This window comes from Rana temporaria, chromosome 6, assembly GCF_905171775.1.
Source record: "Rana temporaria chromosome 6, aRanTem1.1, whole genome shotgun sequence".
NCBI lineage: Eukaryota > Metazoa > Chordata > Amphibia > Anura > Ranidae > Rana > Rana temporaria.
The window spans coordinates 146,966,840-146,994,352 of NC_053494.1; the positions used below are offsets into that span (position 1 = coordinate 146,966,840).

The window sequence follows — 27,513 nt, forward strand, 5'->3', positions numbered from 1 at the left end:
GTAACTCACGTTGCCGTTCAAAAAAATGACGTCACATCGTGCAAAGCACGGCGGGAATTTCAAAACTGAGCATGCGCAGTACGTCCGGCGTGGGAGCGCGCCTAATTTAAATGGTACACGCCCCATTTTAATTGGGCGGGCTTGAGCCGGACGTGTTTACGATACACCGCCGCAAGTTTACAGGTAAGTGCTTTGTGGATCAGGCACTTACACTGAAAACTTGCGGCAGTGTAACGTAAACGGGATACGTTGCGCCGCCGCAATTGTACCTGAATCTGGCCCTATGAGTACACATAATTACCAGCATTGCATATACAGATATATACATATATATAGATATACTGTATAAAGTTATATATATATATATCTATATAGATAGATAGATATACAGTATATATATATATATATATATATATATATATATATATATATATATATATATATATATATATATATATATATATATATATATATATATATATATATATATATATTATGCAGAGGTCTGTGTGAAACTTCAGCCATTGGAAATGTTTATTTGATTGTCTTTATTACACAGTGATGACTTTGATTCTATTTCCAATGACTAACCAGAGGGTCTGCTAAATTCATGTTCAATCTACTGAAGTTATTGTTACAAAAACATGTAAAAACAGAGTAGCCAGTGGAAAGGTAACTTTTTTGCTCTATAAAAAAAATTATTGTGATTTTTTTTCATAGTGCTTGTCTAGAACTGAAGCATTGCTGGTTTGGTAGAGGTTATGTAGGCCCTACAGGATGGCCTCCATTTGTCAAGCCATCAAATGGTCGGTGTCATACCTGATCACAGATGCTGCACCATTGCACATGCAGCTTCAAACAGAAGATGTCAGTCTCCTTGGCTGTAAAGTAGAGGAGGGTTTATTTCGGTTAAAGGTGGTGCTATAAAGCCTATGGTAAAATCTTGTTCAAGTGTCTCTCAATGGAGATTAATTAATAGAATGATTTTTTTTTTTAAATCTTAGTCAACAAATGATGGCTAACTTGGCTATCAATTAATGTTGTAAAATAGCTGATTTCACTGTATGTAGATCATAATGACATCACTGATTATGAATAAGAGGCTTACCAATAGCATTAAATGTCTTTAGTTAGATAATATGAACAATTGTACATTTTCTGATTTATTGACAATTGAAAACCACAAAACCCTTATCATAAGCAGATTTACTAATTTGAAACAATTTAGGTTTGCAAAGACCTTCTTTTGCGAAGGCTATTATTATTAAGCATCTTGGCTTCCATTCAGAATTACTTTAAAACAACATTACTGGTCAGTATATGTAAATGAATCTTGAGTCTTGGCAAAAAATCTGGTCATCACTGGTATTGTTGTTAATGCCTTAACAAGATTCTGCATTATTTGTTTGAATAATTGCTTACCGGGTCTTCCTAAAACATGGTGTGACTGATATAAAGAGACCTCACAAGCTACACACACATTAAAGGGTATGGAAGGTTTAGGTATAGTATGAACTTGTACATTTCTTGCATGCAGCAGTATGCGGTTGAAAATTGCCACAATAAGTATATATGTCCAATGAGATCATCAGCAATTAGAGATTGATTCAGTCACCAAATACAGTAAGAATATTGTAAGCAATATTAGCACAGGTCTCTTTAAATGAGTATACAAAACAAATTGTGAAATTGCCTCTGATTATGGCACAGAGTTATCATATCAAACACAGTAAAAAGGCACTATAACTCTACACTATGATGTTCTGTCCAATATCTTCCATTTTAAAGAAGGGTTGTGTTGGAGAGAGCTTAACAGACATTATCGTATTGTCACATCTTTGACTACCTTAAAGCCTAGGTGCACGCAAAATAATACACACAAACTCAGCAGACATAACTTACACTCAGTAGGGTGTGTCCCCTGTGCTGATGCCTGATCTTTAAATGAAACCCGATCTATGAAAGGAGGATGGGCGGACAATTGAAACGTCCACTCGCTCCGTTCATAGATCGGGTAGGATAGGCTTCTCTGAAGAGCAGGGGTTTCAGGGATCGTCTACAAGCTAATAAAGTAGGAGATTATTGGACAGATTTGGGTAAGGAGTTCCATAGGGTTGGACAGGCTCTGGGAAAAGTCCTGAAGGTGAGCATGGGAGGAGGTGATGAGGAAGCTAAAGAGCAGGAGGTCTTGAGAGGAACAAAGAGAATGATTAGGTTGGTATTTTGAGACTAGGCTAGTAATGTAGCTGGGGGAAAAGTTGTGGATGGCTTTGTAAGTAGTTGTCAGTATTTTGAATTTAATTAGTTGGGTGAGCGGAAGCCAGTGGAGAGATTGTCAGAAAGGAGTAGCAGACACAGAGCGATTGGTAAGGTGGATGAGTCTGGCAGCAGCATTCATGATGGATTGAAGGGGGAATAGACTATGTAGAGGTAAGCCAATGAGAAGGGAGTTGCAGTAGTTTATTCAAGAGATGACCAGGGAGTGAATTAAGAGCTTTGTTGTGTCAATGGTTAGAAAGGGGCATGGAGATGTTGCAAAGGTTGAGGGGGGCAAGATTTAGACAGTGATTGGACGTAGGGTTTAAAGGCGAGTTCAGAGTCCAGGACTACACCTAGGACCTTGGCATGCAGGGATGGGCTTATAAATGTGCCATCGATTTTGACAGAGAGATCAGGGGAAGGGGCACAGGGGGAGGAAGAATTATAAGTTTGGTTTTGGATAGATTGAATTTGAGGAAGTGGTGTGACATTCAGACTGATATATCTGTTAGTAATTTAGTGATATGTGAGGAGATAGAGGGAGTGAACTGAGTGGTAGAGAAATAGATTTTTGTGTCGTAGGCATAGGGATGGTATTTTTAAGTCCTGGGAGGTTACCAGCAGACCTCTCCTATGAGGACCCCAACAGAGAAAGGAAGAGGAGAGGAAGAAGTAGAATTGTAAGTAACGCTAGAGGTGAGATTGGATAAGTAGGAAGAGAACCAGCGAACAGTACAGTCAAGAAAACCAAAGGCATGGAGTTTTTTGTGGAAGAGGGGGTGGTCAACCGTGTCTAAGGCAGCAGAAAAGGACCAGGAGTAGGAGTACAGAATAATGTCCATTGGTTTTGGCTGTTAGTAGATCGTTTGTTAGTTTTAGAAGAGCAGTTTCTGTGGAGTGTTGGGGACGGAATCAAGACTGAAGGGGATCAAGAAGTCAATTCTCAGCAACGTGGTCGTTTAGTCGGTTGTAGACAGATGTTCAAGGAGTTTGGACAAAAAGGGGAGCAAGGAGATGGGGCATAGGTTGTTAAGATTGGTTGAGTCCAGTGAGTGCTTTTTAGGTTTGGGGCTGACTAGTGCATGTTTTAACGAGTTGGGGAAGTTGCCAGAAGAGAGGGAGAAATTGAAGATGTTGGTTAGAGTGTAGAATAGAGCCAGAGAATGAATGTAGCATTTGCGAGGGAACAGGATCCGGAGGGCAGGTGGTTAGCTGGACATTAGCAAGCAGTTTAGCAATCTTGTCTATAATCATAGAACATAATCTTATCTAAACAGTAAAGGTAAATTGCAAGTGATTGGTTAGATGTGGCAGAACCTAATAAGATAAAAATTCCCTCCAATCAATAATATGATACCTATAACTTTGAGGATTGTCACATCCTCAAAGTTGCAGCATTCTGTCAGACAATCTTACAGTAGAGGTCTCTTTATTCTCACATTGCTACTAATTTTGTTTTATATTAAGAGTCTGGTAGCTCCTATTCACCAAGAATGTAGAACGCTGATGTTAAATGTTGCTATCATGTAATGAAACTGAGGTATTATGTAGTGGGCGCTCAGGACATTTTACAAGCATTCCAGTTGCTGCCGTTAACTGTCTGTGAAACTTGTATAAATTGATCAGATGATTTTCACAAAAATAATATCTATTAAACAATGTTGACTATTTTTGGGCCCCAGTGTCACAGAAGTAAAATTGCAATCACAATTGAAATGTGTCACCTTAAAAAAAATGAAAAACCCTCACTTTGAGCCTAATATTATAGGTGAGAGAGCAGAAGGCTCAGATCATTGAGCTATAATAAATATCTGCTGTAACAACCAGTATTTTGAGCAGTAAGAGCTGAAAATAAGTCACATGACTTAAAGCAGGGGTGGCCCGTGGAGCCCTCTGATATGGCCCGTGACCTCCTGCTTTGGAATGGCGGGTTGGCAAGCCCAGATCGTAGGTTGCTGACCCGCCATACCACAGCATTAGTGTTGTGAATGAAGCTGGTGGTAGAGGAAGAAAGTGGCTGCGGAGAAAAGAAACATCAGCCGATGCTTCCTGTACAGTGGAGTCTATGGCAAAGTTCAGCTAACCCGCAGGATAGACACAGGTGCACTATGCTGCACCAGCAGAGTGCGTAAACCTCAGCAAATCAGTGTGAAAGCAGTCTTATGCCGCATACACACGACCGTTTTCATGACGAGAAAAATGCAATTTTTTTAAATTGGTCGTGAAAAACTGTCGTGTGTATGCTCCAGAGCATTTTTCTTGACGAGAAAAATGGGCGTTAAAAATTCAGAACCTGCTCTATTTTTTCACGTCGTTCTATTTTACGTGGTGAAAAACGATCATGTGTACGCTTTAATGAGGGGGAAAAAAACATGCATGCTCAGAAGCGAGTTTTGAGACGGGAGCGCTCATTTTGGTAAAACTAGCATTCGTAATGGAGATAGCACATTTGTCACGCTGTAACAGACTGAAAAGCACGAAGACTGAAAAGCGCGAATCGTCTCTCACCAAACTTTTACTAACACGCTGTAACACAAAATCAGCAAAAGCAGCCCAAAGGGTGACGCCATTTAATGGAACTTCCCCTTTATAGTCCTGTTGTATGTGTTGTCGTACATGTTGTACGTCACTGCGCTTTGCTCGAGCATTTTTTTTCACGATCATGTGTATGCAAGGCAGGCTTGAGAGGAATCATGTCGAGGAAAACATTGTTTTTTCCAATGACATGAATAACGGTCGTATGTACGCGACAGACTTTTGTCCGCTTATGCCCGCCTACCTCCAATCCGATCCGCTAAAAAAACGCGGACGCGGAGACGTGGGCGGGCCTGCCATTTAAAGGCTTCCACGCATGCGTCGAAGTCATTCGACGCATGTGAGGGACGGCGGGCGCCTGGACATGTACGGTAGGTCTGTACTGACGACCGTACATGTCCGAGCGGGCAGGATTCCAGCGGACGGTTTTAAAACACGTCCAGGAATATTTGCCCGCTGGGAAAAGGCCCGGCGGGCAAATGTTTGCTGGAATTCGGCCCGCTCGTGCCTACACACGACCGAACATGTATGCTGAAACTGGCCCGCGGACCAGTTTCAGCATACATGTTTGGTCGTGTGTACGGGGCCTAAGAGTTATTTAAATTCCAAACACAGGCATAGCTGGTACCTGTTATGTCTAAGTTCCAATGTAGTAGAGAGAGGTGGCTTAGTTAATGCCATGACGTTATATGATTTGATTTAGGCTAAAATTCAGTTCTTAACTGCAGGGACCTCAAGAAAGTACCAGTCACAAGTGTGACCAATATGATCATTGATCATAAAGTGCCCTCAGCACATATGTTATAAAATAACATATGCTTATAATATAAGATTGATCTTAACATTATAGAGTACATACAGTTTGCCAGAAACGAAAAATGCATTTTAAAAGTCCTTTGCTTCCACTGCATCATGTTTCTTAAGGTTGTTGGAGAGAAACATGTATTCACTTTAGTACAGCTGCATGTTTTTTAGTGCACTTAAGTTAACACTGTCACCTTGTGCATTTCTTTCTTGTCTCTCCTACATTTCTGTTTGTTATTTTGGCACCTATCTTTATCTTTTACCTAACCCACCACACAACTGTTGCATAATTAACACCAGACTCGGCTGACCTGGTTTTCCTCATTGACGGCTCAAACAATGTTGGACGCACGGGTTTCAATGCCATCCGTGACTTCTTGGCAAATTATGTGGAGAGACGTTTGGAGGTGGGAAGGAGTCGGATGCAAGTAGGAGTGGTGCAGTATAGTGATGATGTCAAAATAGAATTTACCTTGGATGAACATACTACCAAACAAGAGCTAATAAATGCCCTGAAGAGATTACAGTTTGTTGGAGGAGAAGAGGCAAATATGGGGGCTGCTGTTGAGTATGTGGTGGAGCAGCTGTTTACTTCAGCTGCTGGAAGCCGAAGAGAGGAAGGAGTGCCCCAATCACTAGTGATCATCACTGGTGGACCATCAAGTGATGAACTGAGAGATGCTGCCAATTCTTTAAGACTTAACAGTGTCATCACATTTGGCATTGGTGTGGGAAGAGCAGACAACAATGAATTGCAGCAAATTGCAACCGATGATACATTTGTGTTTATCGCGCCCCAATTCCAGGTTTTGGGTCAACTGGAAAGTCAAATTCTTCCATACATTGCTGGAGTAGCCCAAAGGACAATTGTTTTACAGCCTCCAACTGTTATAACTGAAGGTAGGTAGGATCTATACACTCATGTTGGTGAGTTCTTAGTTCATGTAGGGTAAGATATATAGGAGGCTTAAAAACAAGATAACCAGATCTACTCTAAATATCTAAGCTATAATTCTGGCTTTAAATGGTTAAGGAAAATGCTTGATATGTAACAAGTCATAGCTGCCAGCTGAATAACTTACTCTACAAAAAACATAAAGTACATACATGTACATACAGTGAAATAAACATTGGTTTTCACGCTGAAGGAAGGAAAAAGCATGTAAAATGTGTTTACTTTTATTTACAGTATTTACTTTTTTACTTTTACTTATAATGGGCAAAACCTGTTCTTATATATATATATATATATACATATATATATATATATATATATATATATATATATATATATATATATACAGTTATGCTAATAAGTTTATATACCGCGACAGAATTTATGATTTCTTGGCCATTTTTCAGAGAATATGAATGATACACAAAAATATTTCTTTCACTAATGGTTAGTGTTTGGCTGAAGCCATTTATTATCAATCAACTCTTTTTAAATCATAATGACAGAAACTAGACAAATGACACTGATCAAAAGTATACATACCCTCGTAATTTTGGCCTGCTAACATGTACACAAGTTGACACAAAGGGGTTTGAGTGGCTACTAAAGGTAACCATCCTCACCTGTGATCTGTTTGCTTGTAATTAGTGTGTGTGTATAAAAGGTCAATGAGTTTCTGGATTCCTGACAGACCCTTGCATCTTTCATCCAGTGCTGCACTGACGTTTCTGTATTCTGAGTCATGGGGAAAGCAAATAATTTGTCAAAGGGTCTGCAGGAAAAGGTAGTTGAACTGTATAAAAAAGGAAAGATATATAAATATATATCCAAGGAATTGAGAATGCCTATCAGCAGTGTTCAAACTCTTATCAAGAAGTGGAAAATGAGGGGTTCTGTTAAAACCAAACCACGGTCAGGTAGACCAAGTACAATTTCAGTCACAACTGTGTGGCATGCAAAAAAAAAACACAAATAACTTCAGGTGAAATACACGACTCTGAAAATATGTGGTGTGGCTGTTTCAAGATGCACAAAAGGGAGGCACTTGAAAGATGGGCTGCATGGTCTAGTCACCAGAAGAAAGCCATTACTACACAAATGCCACAAAGTATCCTGCTTACAATACGCCAAACAGCACAGAGACAAGCCTTAAACCTTCTGGCAAAAAGTAATTTGGAGTGATGAGACCAAAATTTAGCTTTTTGGCCACAGCCATAAACGCTCCATTTGGAAAGGAGTCAACAAGGCCTATGATGAAAGGTACAGAGTTGGATCGCTGATGTTTTGGGGATGTGTGAGCTACAAAGGCACAGTAAATTTGGTCATAATTGATGACAAGATGAATGCAGTATGTTATCAAAAAATACTGGAGGAACATTTGCATTCATCAGCCAGGAAGCTGAGCATGGGATGTACTTGGACATTCCAACATGACAATGATTCAAAACACAAGGCCAAGGTTCTGGAGTGGCCATCTCAGTCTCCTAACCTCAATATCATTGAGCCACTCTGGGGAGATCTCAAACGTGGAGTTCATGTAAGACAGCCTAAGAATTTACAGGAACTGGAGGCTTTTTGCCAAGAGGAATGGGCAGCTTTACCATCTGAAAAGATAGAGCCTCATCCACAAATACCACAATAGACTTCAAGCTGTCATTGATGTTAAAGGTGGCAAAATGCGGTATTAAGAACTGGGGTATGTAAACTTTTGATCAGGGTCATTTGGGTAGTTTCTGTTGCCATTATGATTTAAATAGAGTAAACACAGTTGATTGATAATAAATGGCTTTAGCCAAACACTAACCATGAGTGAAAGAAATGTTTTTGTGTTATTATTCATATTCTCTGAAAAGTGACCAAGAAATCATAAATTCTGCCAGGGTATGTAAACTTATGAGCACACATATATATATATATATATATATATATATATATATATATATATATATATATATATATATATATATATATATATATATATATATATATATATATATATATATATATATATATGTACAATGTATTTCAACAGCTGGCTTACTCTACAACTGTACAAAAAAATGACCTTTAGAATAATCTAGATAATAGATCATTTAGATAAAATATTAAAAAAGAAAACAGTTTATTTTATATGACTTCACTCAAAATTAGCTGAGCCTGTTAAAATATACCTGAGAAAGATGTGTCTGCTATGGTGACATTCCTCTATTCCCACCAAATTCCATTTCATGCCAAACCCTCTTGGAAAGCATTCTGCAGCTACCAGAGTTGGGAGGTAAGTAGAGTCCCCATGCCAGACATACCTTACCTTCTCAAGCTGGCTTGTTTGATTCTGTGTAGAGTTTTTTTTTTAATATCTACTTTTAAATAAACATAACATTTATTGGAACATTTATGCATTTTGTAGATTCACTTACTTATATCTTTGCCTTGCAGTTACTGAAGTCAACAAGAGGGACATAGTGTTCTTGATTGATGGTTCCAATGATCTTGGAGGGCCAAGTTTCTCTGCTATCCGTGAATTTATTGTAAAGGTAGTCAACAGGTTGGAAATTGGTCCTGATCTTATTCGAGTAGGATTGGCCCAGTATGGCAAAGATGTAAAATCTGAATTCAACCTGAACACCTTTGGTGCTAAAAAGGATGTTATTGCACATTTGAAAAAAATGAAGATTTTGAACAACACACCATTAAATACCGGTGCTGCTCTGAGCTATGTCCAGAATAATTTCTTTACTACATCTGCAGGAAGCCGTGCGGATGAAGGAATCCCACAGCTTCTAGTACTCGTCACTGGTGGGCAGTCAAGAGATGACTATACCCAGGCATCGCTGGCTCTCAAGAGGGCAGGAATCCTGACCTTTGCAATAGGATCCAAGAATGCTGACGTAGCTGAGCTTAAAGAAATTGCTTTTGATTCTTCTCTGGTTTTTCAGCCTGCAGAATTCAAACAAGCTCCTCTACAAGCCTTACTTCCTCAGGTGCTTACTCCTCTGAAAACCTTAACAGGAGTTGTAATTTCTGAAGGACCAACCGAAGGTAACACATTCAGTCCATATCTGTATTTCATATTTGCTAAGTATTTTTGAACTAGAGGCCTACAATATGGTTACTGTCTTGCATATTGCAGATATGCTTTTTTATGGTTCCCTGGGCAAACTTTTTGTAAGGGACATACCCTTTCACCAGTATAATTTGCTTGAGGGCTTGCAAGGCAATATGGTGTAAAAGAGTAGTCTCTATCAAAATGTTTTCTTTTGGGATGAAGTAGTATGAGTCAAGTAGACTAAATGGTGACAGCTTCTGATCTGCCTGTGAAAACTGTAAATCAGAAACTGTACCCTTTAAGAGAGGAAAAAGATTTTATAGAAACTGATGCTTAACCTCATTTTGTTAAAAAAAAGTCTGGTTACCGAGTGAATGAGGTGATTAAGGGAGTGGTTGTCCCAACAGAAAATAAGAGTGGCTTACCAGAAGTATGTCTACTGCATACTGTATAATGGTTTTTAATAAACGGTGGACTATTATTAAACCATAAGGCTTGGTTAACACTACTGTGATGCAATTTTTCTGTGATTTTCAGTGCAATTACACAGTATGACTTTCATGCAACTTTGCTGTGTTTTTCCATATGGGGCCGAGTCACACTGTAAACTACACCAAAGTAGTACAGGAACCTTTTCCAAAATTGCACTGTGCTAAGTCGCATTGATTTAAACGGGCATCATTGAATATAATGCAATTTTCCTTGTCATGCGGCTCAAATCACACCAATAACACTAGTGTGAACCAGCAGTAGAATTTGGTAAAGTATAGTAAAATCCAGGTGTGGGTGCTCTACCACGGGACTATTGGGCAAAAGGGAACATTTGTAATAACTGAGTTGGAAACATTCACTTAAGTTGAATACATTTACATTTAAATCCTAATTTTGCAGTAACTTTTCAAAGTATTTCAACCTACATACATTTGCACTTTTGTGAAAAATTAAGAAAATATAGTTGACTAGCTGACTAATGAACAGGACTTTTACAGACTGACCCAGTCACCCTATTTTATTACTCACACAAGTTAGTTTGCATTTACTTGGTAGCATAGACTCTTTTTGTCATACATAACTACCTAATTAATTAAATGAAAGTTTACAGAGCTGACCCATTACCTGTTTTATTACTCACACAAACCAATTTGCATTCACGTCATTTGGGTAGCATAGCTGCTATTGTTTTTCAATTGGCCTATCCATTAATGTCCCCACTTAGTTCTATTAAAAGTACCTGGAATGCCATCCAGTTTTTTTTTTCAGTCTAAAACCAGTGATGAAGACATCACTAATATAAAAAAAAAAAAAAATGCCAGCAAATGTTATTGCAGTGTTTACACCAAACTCAAATTTGATGTGATTTTCACATTTTCCTTGCTTGATCTTCCATAATTTTGTTATTGTATTAAGTGTTGAGACTTCTGTAGAAGATACCAGCTGGGCTATGCACTGTTTTCAATCTCTTGGCCAACTCATTGACCTTTATCATGAAAGGAAAGGTAAAACACAACAATTTAGCACTGCAAATCAAGAAGTAGAGCCTATGGGGCAGATCCTCAAAGAGATACGCTGCGTAATTTTGCGCATCGTATCTTTGTTTTGGTATCCACAAAACAAGATACAACGGCATCTGTGTTAGATCTGACAGGCGTACGTCTTCGTACGGCGTCGGATCTTAGATGCAATTTTTCAGCGTCCGCTAGGTGCCGTTCACGTCGTAATCCGCGTTGAGTATGCAAATTAGCTATTTCCGACGATCCCTGAACGTACGATCGGCCGTCGCATTTTTTACGTCGTTTCCGTTTGGCTTTTTCCGGCGTATAATTAAAGCTGCTATATGGTGGCGTACTCAATGTTAAGTATGGGCGTCGTTCCCGTGTCTAATTTAAAAAAAAAATTGTCGTTTGCGTAAGTCATCCATGAATGGGGCTGGACGCCATTTACGTTCACGTTGAAAACAATGACGTCCTTGCAACGTCATTTGGGGCAATGCACCCTGGGAGTTTTTACGGACGGCGCATGCGCAGTTCGTTCGGCGCGGGGACGCGCTTCATTTAAATGAAACACGCCCCCTACCCGCCCAATTTGAATTCCGCCGTGAGAGATACACTACGCCGCCGTAACTTACGGCGCAAATTCGTTGAGGATTTAAACCAAAGCCAGGTAAGTTACATCGGCGTAGCGTATCTTACATCTGCGCCGGGCGCAGTGTATGTATGTGGATCTGCCCCTCAGTATGTAAAAAGCAAATATGGCTGCCCTTACATATATATATATATATATGTATATATATATATATATATATATATATATATATATATATATATATATATATATATATATATATATAATTACAAATTATGCAGAGATGTTAAAATATTAGCACACAAGATAAGATTAATTACACCTAAATGTTTCTTTTTTTCTTGGATAGCTAAAAACATTGTTCTTTCTGTTCATCAGAATAATACCATTGTAACAGAAAGCAATGCTAGTTATTGTATAAACTGTTACTCATGGGCTTTTGTGAAGCCTATACATGTATGTCAATTATATAGGGCCAGATTCACAGCAGAGATACGACAGGTGTAATTGTTTTACACTGGCGGATCTTAGGATGCAATACTGCGGCCGCCGCTGGGTGGAGTTCGCGTCGTATTCCAGCGTCGGGTATGCAAATGAGGTTTTACAGCGATCCACAACGTTTTTTCGCGTTCGGTACATCGTCGCTAGTCTAGTTTCCCATCGCAATTTTAGTCGTCGTTTTACCTGCCCTAACTTTACACAGCCCACGTATGTGCTGTATAAAGTATGGCCGTCGTTCCTGCGTCGAAATTAAAAAAAATTTTCTTGTGTAAGACGTCCAGGAATACGAAAGTACGCTACGCACGTCGCCGTTCGGAAAAATGACGTCACTTCGCGCAAAGCACGGCGGGAATTTCAAAACGGAGCATGCGCAGTAGGTCTGGCGCGGGAGCGCGCCTAATTTAAATGGCACACGCCCCTTTGAATTACGCGGGCTTACGCCGGAGGCCGCCGGCATAAGTTTTCATGCAAGTGCTTGGTGAATCAGGCACTTGCGATGAAAACTTGCGGCGGTGTAACGTATCTACGATACGTTACCCTGCCGCAGCTCTATGTGAATCTGGGCCATTGTGCTTAAGAGAATGGTTAAAGATGTGGGGTACAGCGTTTTTGTAGTTCTTGACATATATACTGATGGTATTCAAAGAAAATTAGTGCTGGCACACCTATTTCTGTTATGTCCAGTATAAGTTGGAAGCCACATCAGCAATAAACATGAACTAGGGGCAGTTCATCTAACAGTGTTGTACATGCTTACTTCACTGGGAACAATTAGGGTGATTGTCTCCAGTCATAAGAAAACAGATATTTATATAAATAGTGTTGCAACTTCAGGGGGTTTATTTAGATCTTTACAAACTGATTTTTTGCTCACGTAATAGATAAATATTTACTCCTAAAGTTGCGCTAATATTAAATGGAAAAAAAAATATATAAAAAAAAACAGTCCATATAGTGAAAAAATGTCTTCAAAAGATATATACACCATCCATCAAGAAGTGTGTGATCTTGAATATAAGCCTTCACCTTATAAAGTGTTTGCTTACCGACTTAAGTTGACCCCTATTACTGAGGGTCAATCTCACTTGTGGCTTATAAACCCTGCCAGGGCCTCTATCCATCCGGGGAACCAGGATATATGAATGAGAAATCTGCCACTTTAAGAAATAAAACTTGCTAAAGTATAAAATCCTTTATACATTTAATTGAATAAAAAGACTTTAAAAACACACATGTAATCAACAAACCGGCCAGCTCCAAACAGCAACCTGTCCTTCCGGGAATTACGTATGTGGTGACGTCAGCACAGAGCTCCAACTCACGTGTTTCATCACAATCTGACGTCGTCCTGGGCGTTTTTGTTAAACTTGTTTCAGGTTTGTTTTTGCCATCTGTCTCCTATTGGGAAGATTTTCCTTCACTTTGAAAGGGAGGAAAAGCAGTTTTCATTGCACATTTCCCTTTGGAAAACCTACCCAGTATTCCTATTCTAGTGACAAATTAAAAATGTGAATTTCCCTCTCTGTCAGTGAGAATGGTCATTAGGACAAATTAATAGGATGACATAAGTACCAATGCAAACCTGATAGGGTTGCTAACTTATTTTTTATTTTTAGTTGATATTAATTTAAAACAAGTTAATTTTTTTGGGGCTTTATGTATACTGTAAAGTAGTTAAAGCTGAATCCTAAACAAATATAAAAGACATAAAAATAATGCAGCTTTACAATCATTAATACTTCATTACATTCATTTTTAATGCATACAGTGTAGGTACCTGAATGTGACCTGGTATCAGGCTCTTGCCGTCCCTGTAGAGTATAGCTAGAGTGGCAGAGGAAGAAGCAGTACAAGAAGCCAATAAGCTCATGTGCTGGCAAGAAACATACTAATAGGAAGAGAAAGCAGAGTGATAGTGATAGAGAAGAGTGATGAGCTCCTTTTGCTATCCAGTAATAGGCTGGGGCAGATCCAGGAAGACCTGTGTTTAGAGCAGATGGGTGGTATGAATTTGGCCATCAGACTGAGGACATCTAGTGACAGAATAAATAAGTTTTAAAAAGTACGACATAGCGACGATAACTCTTGATTAAAGTGGAAGTAAGCCCTCCTATCATTTTCAGCCAAAGAAGCTGCCATCTTGGTCTCTGTTTGATCTTCAAATGCCACGATTCTGCACATGTGAACATTTATGACACCAGCCATTGGATAATTTAATAGTATGGTTGAGAGCACAACCAATGTGACAGTTAGATTTCCAGCACATGCCAGGAATGTAACTGTTTTTTTAAACTGTTAAATCAATGGTTTTACTTCCACTTTTTTTCTTTTATTTGGCTATTTATTTATTATCATATTAGTTTTATTTGCTTTACGATTAAGCACTGCCTTTTAGATGTAAATACTTTATGCACATTATGCAGCAAAAAAATCTGGCATTTTTTTTTTTTTTTTTGTGATGTAGATCAATTTAAGTAGGATTAGGTTGTGAGACAACACTAGAATGAACTTGAAACATACAGCATTAAGTCATTTCTACCTTCATTATTCCCTAATGTTTTGTTTCTGTCACTCTTCTCCATCTTTCATTTCCTTCTATTCTACATTATGGTTCTTCATTATGGTTGCTCTTTTTATGACTTCCATCTACATAGAGATATAAGCTATAAGTGCAATTTACAGTACGTGCACGGCTTACAGGTATCCATTCGATCCGGAAACACTTCTTGGACCACATATTGCTTCCCTAATAGTTTGTTTATTGATTTAAAGAATGATCTATTCATTCCTGTGAAGTCTGAAAACATGAAGTGCTTAACTGTTGGTGTGAATTCTAGCAGAGATGACCTTACTCCTACTGTCTATGGAGAGCTACAATATCTCCTATACACTTATTAAACAAGAGTGATGCATATACGTAGATGATGAACATTTTATTTTGAATGTGGTTTCATGCTGTAATTCACCTTGAATTGGTTCACTCAGAACTAAAAATGTAAGGATGGGTGGAATGCTGGAGAATAGGCTGAATTCCCAAGTATAACTTAGTTTGCATTGAATTCTTAACACTCTGCTAGCTATCTCTGCATTTCTACAAAGACTGACTTCATTGTGAAATGTGGTCAACATGTCAAAGTAGTAGATCATGCCCTTAACATATCCCTGTTGGGATGGAACACTTTAAATCCTGCCCACAAATTACTAAGCCCTAGCCAAGAGAAACCACATCTGTTATGATTTTACAAACAAGGCTAAATAGATTGGTAGTACTTGGGTACTTATATGGTTGTAGTTATCCTGGCCTTTAAACAGAACCTATAAGGATAGGAATATGGAAGCTACCATTGCTGGCTTGTTTTAAAGGTGCACCCTTCAGGGCTGTTATTCTGGTCTTTGCTTCATTACTAAAAAAAATTACAGACCTGGAGCAAACATGAAGGATTTAGGACTTCACCAGTTGCATGCTTTCTCCAGGGAAGTCACTTCGTAGTAAGACCAGATCTAAGATGACAGACCTGTTATCTGCACTTTTAAAAATGAGTTGGCAAATAAACAACCATATTTCTTTCTTCCTGGGCTCACTTTATTCCACCAAACATTTAGATTTTGGTTTGGCTAAAACATAGAAAGAACTATTTATCAAAAAGTATTTAGTAGATGGAAGATATTGTCTAAGACTAACTTTGCTAAGATGCTCTGGTTTCATTTTCATTCCTTTCTTTATCTTGCCCTATAAGCATTATTAAGAGTTATGTGTCTACATTGTGTAAACACATGCATTTATTGATCTTGCTAAGCTGAATTTGCTGTGATGTCATGTTCATTGTTTCTGTATCCTCCACCCACAAACTTGCAGTTCTAGTCCAAAGAGACATCGTCTTCCTAGTGGATGGTTCTGTCAACGTTGGAAGTGCCAACTTTCCTTTAGTAAGAGACTTTCTCATCGATGTCATTAACAACCTTGGTATCAGCAGTGAAGGCGCTCGAATTGGCCTGGCCCAGTTTAGTGACACCCCCAGAACTGAGTTCTATCTAAACACAGCAACCTCAAAATCAGATCTTGTTAACCGCCTGGGGCAGATAAGAATCAAGGGGGGTAATCGCTTAAACATTGGCTCAGCACTTCAATTTGTTCTCCGCAATCATTTCACAAGCGGTGCTGGCAGCAGAATAGATGAAAACATTCCACAGATTCTTGTACTTTTGGTGGCTGGGAAGTCCTCAGACAACATTCAGGCTGCTACAAATGACCTCATCAGATCAAAGGTTTTGACCTTTTGTGTTGGGGTTGGAGATGCTGATAAGGAAGAGTTGGACGCCATTGCATTTAACCCACAACTGGTTTATGAGATGGATGATTTCAGGGCCTTGTCTGGTCTCAGTCAGCAAATCGTAACACCTCTTACATCCTTCGTTAGAGGAGAAGTTACAGAAGTGACAGTAACAGAAGGTAATTTATTTTTCATTTTCTCTGGTCTTTTATGTATAGTTATTTAAAATGTACCCAAAGACCACTTAAGAATGAGTTGTTCAGGTAACTGAGGATTTATTTATTTATTTATTTATTTATTTACTTGTTGTCAACACTGCTAGTTTATTTGCTTTAAGTGTAATTTGCTAATGTGGAAGGTATATGATTAAAGTGAAACATTCCTAAAATAATTTTATACCATCAACCTTTATTCTTTGTTTCTTAATAAATATGAAATACGTAAGAAACAATTACAACTGTGGTATGTATCTGAGGTTTTCAATGGTAGCTAATCCCATATGGGTCTCAGAATCAAGTGTTATCAATCCTCCTATTAAAAAAAAAAAAAAAAAATAATTAAAATCATCCATATATATAAACATATAATTATACGGAAGCTGTTTAGAAATAGTTGGTGTAACTTGCATATTGAGAAAAAATTAGCTTGAGAGGAAGTCATGCTTGCATATAACAGTGAATTTGGATTCATGTTCTGGTTTATTGTAAACATTTGCAAATTTAAGTGGATGTTTTTGTAGCATGTACAGTTGAAAATTGAAAAATGGTAATAGTCTAAAGTGATTGGGTAAGTGATGGGTTTGTGATGGTGCTGTCCAGTACTTCAGCATGTTCCAAAGCCAACTAAATGTTTATTCACAACTCTTATGTATTTACAACTTCTTAATCTTAACCATTTAACAGTTTCAGGATATGCATTTGTAGGGCACAATCTGAAATCATTCAATTGGTATTTTTTCAATTAACTCACTGAAATTTAACATTTTGTCTCAGATGGTAACTATTTTTTGTATGAACAGACTTTTTCTTATTTCAAATGCATTTTTTTGACTAATCTCACAAAAATAATATTCTACTAATCCATTCTACCCTTTCTCTCATTCTCTGTTGACTGCTAACAGTGGATCAAGACCGCAAGAAGGATGTAGTTTTCTTAATTGATGGCTCAGATGATGCCAGGTCTGGTTTTTCATCTCTCAGGAGCTTTGTTCAGAGGGTGGTAGAGTACCTTGATGTGGGTCAAGACAGAGTACGCATTGCAGTTATCCAGTACAGTGACTCCTCCAGACCTGAGTTCCTTCTTAACACCTACTCAGACCGCCAAGATTTAATAAGATCTATTCAGAGCATGACTCCTATTGGAGGGTCTACACTGAACACAGGTGCTGCCTTAGATTATGTACAGAAAAACGTATTTATTGGGTCAGCTGGAAGCCGAATAGCAGAAGAAGTACCACAATTTCTCATTTTACTGGCAACTGGGAGGTCTAGAGATGATGTGAGAAGACCTGCTGCTTCTCTCAAGGCCAGCGGCATTGTGCCATATGCTATCGGAACTAGTAGAGCTGATCGGACTGAGCTTCAGACCATCTCTTTTTCCCCTGATTTTGTTCTTTTTGTTCCTGATGTCAACCAGCTGGAGAATGCTTACCAAACTTTCTCACAACGTGTCAGTTCGCTTACCACAAGTGATATACGTACTCTAATACAGTCAGTTCCAGCTGGTAAGACCAACTAAAGTGATGTTTTTTATTCTTACTGCACGTTCTCACATAGCCACATATTCAAATGGGTCTGTTGACAACCAGCTACTGTGTTAGTCGGTCTATCTGATGAACGTAAAAATAATGTATACCATGTTCAGGATGGTTTGTAATTATATATCAGAAGCAGACTGGGCCAAGGGTCAGGGATGCAAGTGTCCCCAGGCCAGTGCCTTTCTACCATTAATAAGGCTATCTGCTGCCTCCTGAAGAGCTAACCTGCACTGAAAGGAAAATGTGACAGGGACCACAGCTTTACAACAGCTTCAACAACAAATACAGAGATAGACTACAGATGCTATGGTTATCAACGGCCCAAATGCTATTGACGGAAGCACCCTGGAACTCCTTCCAGTCTGAGTGTATGATGTCACTTCCTGAACCACCATGGTGCTTCCATTCAGTTGAGCTGCAACTGCGAGCTATATCCAATAGATGGTTGGAGCTCAGCAGTGGTTATAAGCATTATTGCCTAGCCAATTTTTCATGATTATTAAAAGGTAATAAAAGAAGGAGCTTGAATGTAATCAGAGGCTGAAAAACATTTTAGCTGAACGCATTGACTTTATGCCATGGATTTTAACTTTAGCTCATTCTATATTATTGCTGAACGTTTCCTATTCCAAATTGTCTACAGTCTGCACATCGTGCTGTACATTCCATATTCCATGTCATCATTTGCTGTGTGCTGAGCTGTACTTTCTCTATTCCACGTTGCTTTATTTTAGACACCATGCTGTACATTCTAAATTCCAGCACACCTTCAATCCGTATGTTGTGCTGTACATTCCTTATTCCACATCCCCTGATTCTGTTTGACGCATTCTACAGTCCCATTCATGATGCCTTTTGGGTGCTGTGCTGTATATTCCATATTCCACTCTACCCCCATTCTGAATGTCATGAGGTACATTCTCTTTCTATACCACATCATTATGCACACTTTGTGCAGTTATGTGCATTTCCCATTCCATGGCACCTAATTATGTATACTGTGTTAAAGCTTTCCTATTCCAAAACATCTTAATTCTGCATACTGTGATTTACATTCCCTATGCCAATGCTTCCTCATTTGCAGTTATGTACATTCCTAATATGCAGTGATGTACATTCTGTAATCCAAAACATTCTCATTCTGTACACTGTGTTGTCCATTCCCTATTTCACTTCTTGTTAATATGTGTGCTGCTGTACATTCCCTATTTTAAAACAAACTCATTCTGTTTGTTGTGCCTATTTCACATTGCCTCATTCTTTATGCTGTGCTTTGCATTTTGTATTTTTTTACATTTTGTAGTTCACACCACCTTGGTGATGTACATTTATTATTCCACGTTGACCGTATCTGTGTGCTGTGCTGCTCATTCCATATTTTATAATCATCCCATTCTATTCATTGTGATGTACATTCTGTTTTCCAAACTATTTCATTCTGGGTGCTGTGCTTTACATTTTCTTTCATATTACTTCATTCTGTAAGATGTGTTGCACTGCGCTCCAAATTTCCAATTTCAAAATTGCCTCATCATGTATGCTGTGCTAAACAATCCCTATTTCACACCACCTAATTCTTTATACTCTGCTTTACATTTGTTTTTTGCACAACCTCCTGTACACCTTGATGTGCATTCTCTATTCTACTCCATCCTCATCTGTGTGTCATGCTGAACATTACACCATTCAATATTGTACACTCTGCTGTACATTTCATATTGCATCACCATCCAATTCTGGATGCTATGCTGTACATTTCCTATTCCATACTATTTCATTTATGTTTGCTGTGCTTTACATTTCATATTTCCCATCGCTTCATTCTGTACGATGTGTTGTACACCGTCCCATCCTGTATGCTGTGCCAATATGTGGACTGGGTCTTTTGTGAATGGGAATTTTTTTGTATTTGTACTTTACTTTGCTATGGATTCATAAATTATGGCATTTAACAGTGTGCCTAGTCTTAGAAAGAATACCAGCCTTTGTCCACATCTGATGGTCATAATGCCTAGTCATGTTGGGCAAAAGATCTGGTTTGGAAATAACTGCACATGGTGCTGCTCAGTCCAGCTGCAATCAATTTACCTCATGAAAAAGGCTCATTATATTTTTTGGATGGAGATAGCATGTGCGATACAGGCAACCTAAAAACATCTCCCATTAAAGATATTTTTACGATTGATCTGCTAATTGTGGAATGCTTTTACCATACAACCTTGGAAATTTAAAGAATAATGATTATTAGAAAGTCATTTTCTATATTGTTTTCTATATCAAGTTTTTCTTAAAAAGTATGCTAGGCACAGGCACTTTTCCGTCCAATACGATGACGATTCAGCTTATTTTTTAAGTCTTCTCAAGTATGTCCAACATACTACAAACAATTGCTGAACAACACAAATACTTGATAAAAAAATGTTGTTATGACAAACTCAAAACACTTATCAGCATCATGGAAAAACTGTGTTCCTTGAGAATCTGTGTTGACCGAAACTGAGCATGCAAAAGGCTTTCGAACAAGTCTCCAAATTGAATCCTTTATTCAGTTTGTAAGTAGGCAGCAAGTAAAAACTCAAATAAGATCTGATATCTGTCTGTCTGGAGATCCATGTGATAAACAATCTGCCCAATGGATGGAGTTGACTGTTGTATATAGCGATCAGCAACCGTTCGAAGAACAGGCAAATATCTGATCTTGCAACGTATTGGACAAAAAAAGAAATCACTTTGTCTTTGCCTAGCTTAAGCATTTTTTTTAGGATTTTTGTAACTGTTGCATTTGTTTTGTACAGTGGCAGACAGCAAACGGGACCTCTTATTCCTGATTGATGGCTCTAACAATATTGCTGGAAGGTTTCCCGCTGTACGAGATTTTGTGGCAAGCATTATTGATGGTCTCGATGTTAGCCCAGATGGCACTCGTGTTGGTGTGGGCTTAGTCGGTGAAAATGTCAAAGTGGAATTTAAGTTTGATTCATATGCCACCAAGGCTGATGTAATCAGTGCAGTTCGAAAAATGAAGTACAAACCAAGCAAAGAATTCAAACTTGGAGTTGCACTGGATTATGCTTATGACAGCCTTTTCACACCGGAGTCTGGAAGTAGGATACGAGAGGGAGTACCACAGTACTTAGTGTTACTTGCAGCAGGCAAATCTTCGGACAGTGTAGACAATGCAGCTAATAGGCTGAAAGCAGCTGGCATTGTGACATTTGCAGTCAAGACACAAAGGGCTGAAGCTGAGGAACTTGAGAAGATTGTTTTGGCTCCACAATTTGTTTTAGCCTCAGAATCAATTGCAGACCTTTCTACCATCCAGTCTCAGTTTGTTAATCTCATAAAAACCATTTCAGTCGAGCTACCAACGCAGTCTTGTAAGTACTCTGCTTCTCTTGTTATTCTTGCTAAAAACACAAAAAGTGCACAAAAAGAAGAGGAAAAAAGAGACATATGAATAAGTGAAAAAATTAATTCATTTTATTTAAGAAACATCTGGGTATCTGAGTTAAGTAGAAACATTGGGGCAGAGATTCACATAGCGCGGCGCATCTTTCCGCCGGGTGTAGCGTATCTAAGATACACTACGCTGCCGCAACTTTTTTTTTTCAAATCCACAAAGAATGTGCGCCGTAAGTTACGGCGGCGTAGTGTATCTCTGGCAGCGTAAGGGCGCGCAATTCAAAACGATGTGATGGGGGCGTGTTTTATGTAAATACGTTGTGACCCGACGTAAACAACGTTTTTTTTAACGGGGCATGTGCCATCCGTGGGGGTATCCCAGTGCGCATGCTCTACCTCTCTAATTAAGGGGACTGGGCTGACATAATCTGATCTACATTCATAATCACTTTAGTATGGGGTTGATCATCAAATGCACACAATAGTAAACTGCAAGAGATTGCTTAGAATGTGAAAACAGTTATGACGAATGCATCTGAATTTAAATAAACCTCTATACAAAGGTAGTTGCTAAGCAATCCACTAAAAATCATAGTATGTAGCAGTTGGAAGGGAGGGTAGGCCTCAGTTGCATAATCAAAACCAAGAGTTTAACTGCCATGAGCCAGAAGTAAATGTGTCCTTGCAATAGCATCTGTCATTTGTATATAATACATTTATTTACAGTTTGTAAACCTCTATAGATTTGCTATAAAAGCAATTTGTATTTTGTTTCAGTACAAAAATTGCAATTGAGAGGCTGAAGAGCACCTTAATGTGCATATACACAATATTTATTTCTGTATCCGGGAATCATTGTACTCCTAAATAAAGTCCTTAGAACAAAGACACTGATCAGTATTTTGATTAAAGCTGAGCTGCAGATATGGAATATATTGCATAATGTAAGGATATATATTACATTACTGTGGAACCCCTGTAGAAGCTGCAGATCACTCTGTAGTCACTGCTAGTCTAGTGTAAGTCATCTCTTCCTAGTAGTCATCTCCTTCTTTTTGGTCCTGTGTCAAGCGAAACCCCTGCTGCATAGTAAGCACAGGGGGGAATTACATTTTTCTCAATTAATGCAAGGCTTTCTCCAATTAGACAAGCTGGAGATCATGGCATTCTGTAGATGGAACCCATCCCAAGCAGCTGAACACCTATGGCTACTGTGCAGTAAGGCAGCTGCTCAGACAGTAGAAAGAGGTGATCACTATAGTAGTGGGGAATATTACAGTAAGTTTCCAACCTCCACAGGGATCCCACATGTATGGCATATGTATACTTACATTGGTTCAAGTTGGATCAATTTAACTATGCAATAAAATCCATATCTGAAGTTCAGCTTTTATAAACAGAAAACAAAAGATTTACATTATTAAGATGCTACACCCCAGGGCGTTTATGTTTACTTGTTACATAATCTTAATCAGATAAGAGGATTATTATTATTAAGAGTAACATTTGAAATAAAAAAAAAAGCTAAACATGCATTTATTTAATAATGTGTTTTAAATGTGTGTTTTTTTTTTTTACTTCAGTATTTTTTTTATTGTTTTCTTTACAAAAATACAAATTAAAATATTTCACCTTCATAAATATGTTTTTAAATAAATAATTATGTTTGTATTATTGAGACATGGCTAGTAGTAAAAATCATTTTACCTGAATAAAATTATGTAACAAGTGAACAGGAAAGCCCTGGGATGTAGCCACCTAATAATAGTCACAAATCTTTTGTTTACTGTTTGTTTACCTAAATACAATGTAAACATTTTTTTCTTATGCTAGATAGGGTAGGCAATGCCTAACTCCTGACCTTTTTTTGTCTCTGGGATAGGCCATGAAGAGATATCTCTCTACTGAGACACAGAGACAGACAGCAAAAAGAAAGACATTGACAGGGGTGCTAAGCAATTCTAAATGTATCAATTTGGCTTTAGATTTACTTTAATGGTTTTGTTATTGGGGTCAATCACATATATATCTAAAACCCTAATAAAACATGACTAGCAGCATTGGAATTAAATACAAATACATCAATACATCAAAATAAGCTTCCATGCGTGTATCTGAAAGTTTCTCCAAACATTTTTTTGAAGATACCGTAAGAGTGACAGAGCCAGTCATAGGTTTAAAATTCGCAATTCTACAATTACGTGTTTTTTTTTTGTTGGGCTTCCTCTGGATCAACTGTGGGTATAGGATTGTGTATATGGGGGTTTTCAATATCCTTTTCTTGTTAATTGAACCAGAAGGACTAGTGTCTTTTTTCAACCTTACCAACTATGTAAGTATTCATTATTCCACAGATGACCTACAGTGATGGTTTTTAGTTATTAATCCCATGCTTATTTTTTTGGATCAGTTTTAACCGTTCTAAAAATGTTCTCCTTAATTTTTGTGTAAATAAAATATGAATGTATTGCAGATCTTGGGATCAGTGATTTATTTGTTTTATTATCTAGATGACTTAAGTAGAAGAAAAGACATTGTATTTTTGATTGATGGATCCAACGAAGGCAGATCCAGCTTTCCATCTTTACGCTCCTTTATTCAGAGAGTGGTGGAGGGTCTTGATGTTGATCGGGATAAGATTCGGATAGGAGTTGTTCAATACAGTGATACCACAAGACCCAACTTCCTGCTTAACACTCACCCAGACCGCCAGGGAGTCGTCAGTGCTGTTCAACGTCTAACACCTATTGGAGGTTCACAATTGAACACAGGGGCAGCCTTGGACTATGTTACCACAAATGTATTCACCAGTTCAGCTGGCAGTCGGGCTTCTGAGGGAGTGCCTCAATTCTTAATCTTACTGACCACTGGCAGATCAAGAGATGATGTCCGGAGACCAGCCTCCGGCCTTAAAAGTTCGGGAGTAATTCCATTTGCCATCGGTGTCCGCAATGCTGACACAACTGAGCTGCAGACTATTTCTTTCATTCCAGATTTTGCTGTTTCTGTTTCGGACATCAGCCAACTAGGAAATGTATACCAAACCATAACAACAAGAGTATCAGAACTTAACACTGGTGACATTGAAATTCTGAGGCGATCAGGTCCAACTGTCTATAAAGGTAAGTCTGAGGGCAGTGGTACTAACATCTATCAGCATATTTTTAAAGTAGACAATACTGTGTATCCATCGTAAAATCTATTATGAAAAGCATAGTTAACCCTTTCAAGTCTATTTCTGACATTTGTTGCTTACAAGTTTTTACTAGAAAATTACTTAGAACATATGTCTTTTTTTAGCAGAGACTCTAGTGAATAAAATGGTGATCACTGCAATATGTTATGTTACATGGTATTTGCGCAGCAGTCTTTCAAAAAAAAAATTTGGGGGGGGGGGGAGACACTTTCACGAATTAAAAAAAAAGAAACAATAAAGTTAGCCCAATTTTTTTTATAATGTGAAAGATGATGTAATACCGAGTAAAAAGATACATAACATGTCATACGTTGAAATTGTGCACACTCGTGGAATGGCGACAAACTACGGCACCTAAAAATCTCCATAGGCAACGCTTCAATTTTTTTTAAGGTTACCAGTTAAGAGTTACAGAGGAGGCCTGGTGCTAGAATTATTGCTCTCACTCTGATGATCTTGACGATACCTCACATGTGTGATTTTAACACCGTTTACATTTGCGGGCGTGACTTGCGAATGCGGTTTTTAATGCGCAAGCTCATGGGGACGGGGTCTCATTAAAAAAAAAAGTTCTTCTTATTTATTTTATTTATTTAAAAAAAAATCTGATCACTTTTATTGCTGTCACAAGGAATGTAAACATCCCTTTGGTTGGTATCACTAAAGAGTCAACCGCCCACTCTACAAAACAGTACAGCCATCACCCCAGTATAACCCCATTCAAGCTTGAACACAAATTTGCGTACAGTCAGCGTGAAAGGGTTAAGGTTCAATGGATAAGGAATAATGACAATACATTATACAGTGGAACCTTGGCTCCGAATGCCTCAGAACGGCTCCGAGTGTCACCGGCGCCCCTGCTCGTATTGTGAGAAAACACTCACAAAGCGAGTCAGGATTTAAAAAAATAATAGCTTGTATTGCTAAAAGCTTTGTAATCGCGTTACTCGCAATCCGAGGTATTACTGTATGTATGATGAATTTTGCTGTGCTGCTTTATGTATAATTATATCACCTATTAGGAATAAAATGCATCAAGATTCATAATAATTGTGTATTAAACTCCATTTTAGGTGCAAAAAGGGATGTCGTGTTCCTTATAGATGGTTCCAGGGATGCTACTCCAGAGTTTACCAATGTGAAAGAGCTAATTGGGCGCCTGGTAGAAACAATGGACGTCAGCCAAGATAATACTCGAGTAGCTGTGATCCAGTACAGTGAGGACCCTAGTATTGAGTTTTTACTAAACGCTCATTCCACAAAAGATGAGGTTCAGAGTGCAGTGAGAAGAATAAGACCAAAGGGAGGATCATCGGTAAACATTGGTAATGCCCTAGAGTATGTGTCTAAAAACATATTTACAAGGCCATCTGGAAGCCGAATAGAGGAGCAAGTCCCTCAGTTTCTTATTTTGACCTCCTCTGGACCTTCATCAGATGACATAGACGAGGGAGCAAGACAGATTAAAGCATCTTCTGTTGTTCCTTACTTGATTGCAAAGAATGTAGATTCTGAAGAGGCCAATAAAATTACTTTGAGTAAGGATTTCATATATGAAGTATCTAGTTTCCGGGAGCTTCCAACTTTGGAGCAAAGATTGCTGTCATCTGTCACCAACCTGGATCGAGAAAGGATAAAAGTGATCTACGAGAATGTCCCACGTGTTACTACTGGTAATTAATCTTTTTTTAACAAACATATTCAACAGTATATGCAAGTTAGAATACATTAGATCTTAAAATAAGATAAAATAATTTAGAAAAATAAGTCAGGGGTCATTTATCAATGATCCAATGAGTAAAATAAAACATTTTCTATGCGCTACTGTACTTTACTGATTTACTTTTTGCATTGCTTTATTTGTAATCCTTGCTATATGTACTGCCTTGTAAGAATACAGTAGTGGAATGCTCTATATTCAAGCAACTTGCATTCTTTTTCCTAGAAACTGATCCAGACAGAAGGGATGTGGTCTTCCTGGTTGATGGCTCTACAAGAACAGGTTCTGAAGGACTGGCAAATATCAGGGATTTCATCATTAAGGTTATTCAGAACTTTCAAGTTGAACCTAATAAAGTCAGGGTTGGTCTTGTTCAGTTTAGTAATGATCCGGCCACAGAGTTTTTACTAAAAGCCCATACAAACAAGCAAGCCTTGATCAACAATGTCCGTCGTTTACGACTCAAAGGAGGAACGTCACTGAACATTGGGAAAGCACTGGATTTTGTAACCAAAAATCATTTTGTGAAATCAGCTGGCAGTAGAATAGAAGAAGGAGTTCCCCAGCACTTGGTGCTCCTTACTGGAGGAAAGTCTGCAGATGATGTCAGTGGAGCAGCACGGATACTTGGAACTAATGGAGTAAAGTCGCTTGCTGTAGCTACCAGTGGTGCTGACAGGACTGAAATAGAAACCATAGTTTCAGACTCACGTTACCTCTTTACCATCAAAGAATTTAATGAGCTTCCCAACATTGAAAGTATATTATTCAGGTCTTTTACAGGACCCATTGATCTAGCTCCACCAACGGTGGTAGGACCAGTTCTTCGTAAGTGTTGCCTCATTTCTTTTTCTTTTTTCCAGCTATGCTCCTTGAGATGTAAATAAAGAAGATAAAGCTCTGCTCCCTATTTTACAGCAGAATGGAAGCTGATTGTCCAGTAATAGCACTTGCTATAATGTCCAAGTATGCATGACATACTTGGA

At 38.4% G+C, this 27,513-nt stretch overlaps 1 protein-coding gene across 12 annotated transcripts in view; it reads left to right on the top strand.

Annotated features, from left to right (window-relative positions):
* COL6A3 (collagen type VI alpha 3 chain) overlaps positions 1-27,513 on the top strand; it is a 142,908-nt gene that overhangs the window by 55,608 nt on the left and 59,787 nt on the right. For 5 of the 12 annotated variants that reach the window (XM_040357520.1, XM_040357521.1, XM_040357524.1 and 2 more), the window contains exons 3-10: positions 5,899-6,498; positions 8,990-9,592; positions 16,039-16,632; positions 17,574-18,176; positions 21,005-21,586; positions 24,122-24,733; positions 25,881-26,480; positions 26,753-27,355. In XM_040357520.1, the coding sequence (XP_040213454.1) occupies positions 5,899-6,498; positions 8,990-9,592; positions 16,039-16,632; positions 17,574-18,176; positions 21,005-21,586; positions 24,122-24,733; positions 25,881-26,480; positions 26,753-27,355 (4,797 nt within the window). The remainder of the gene's footprint in view (positions 1-5,898; positions 6,499-8,989; positions 9,593-16,038; positions 16,633-17,573; positions 18,177-21,004; positions 21,587-24,121; positions 24,734-25,880; positions 26,481-26,752; positions 27,356-27,513) is intronic. The other 7 variants (XM_040357525.1, XM_040357528.1, XM_040357526.1 and 4 more) reach the window with 7 other exon arrangements.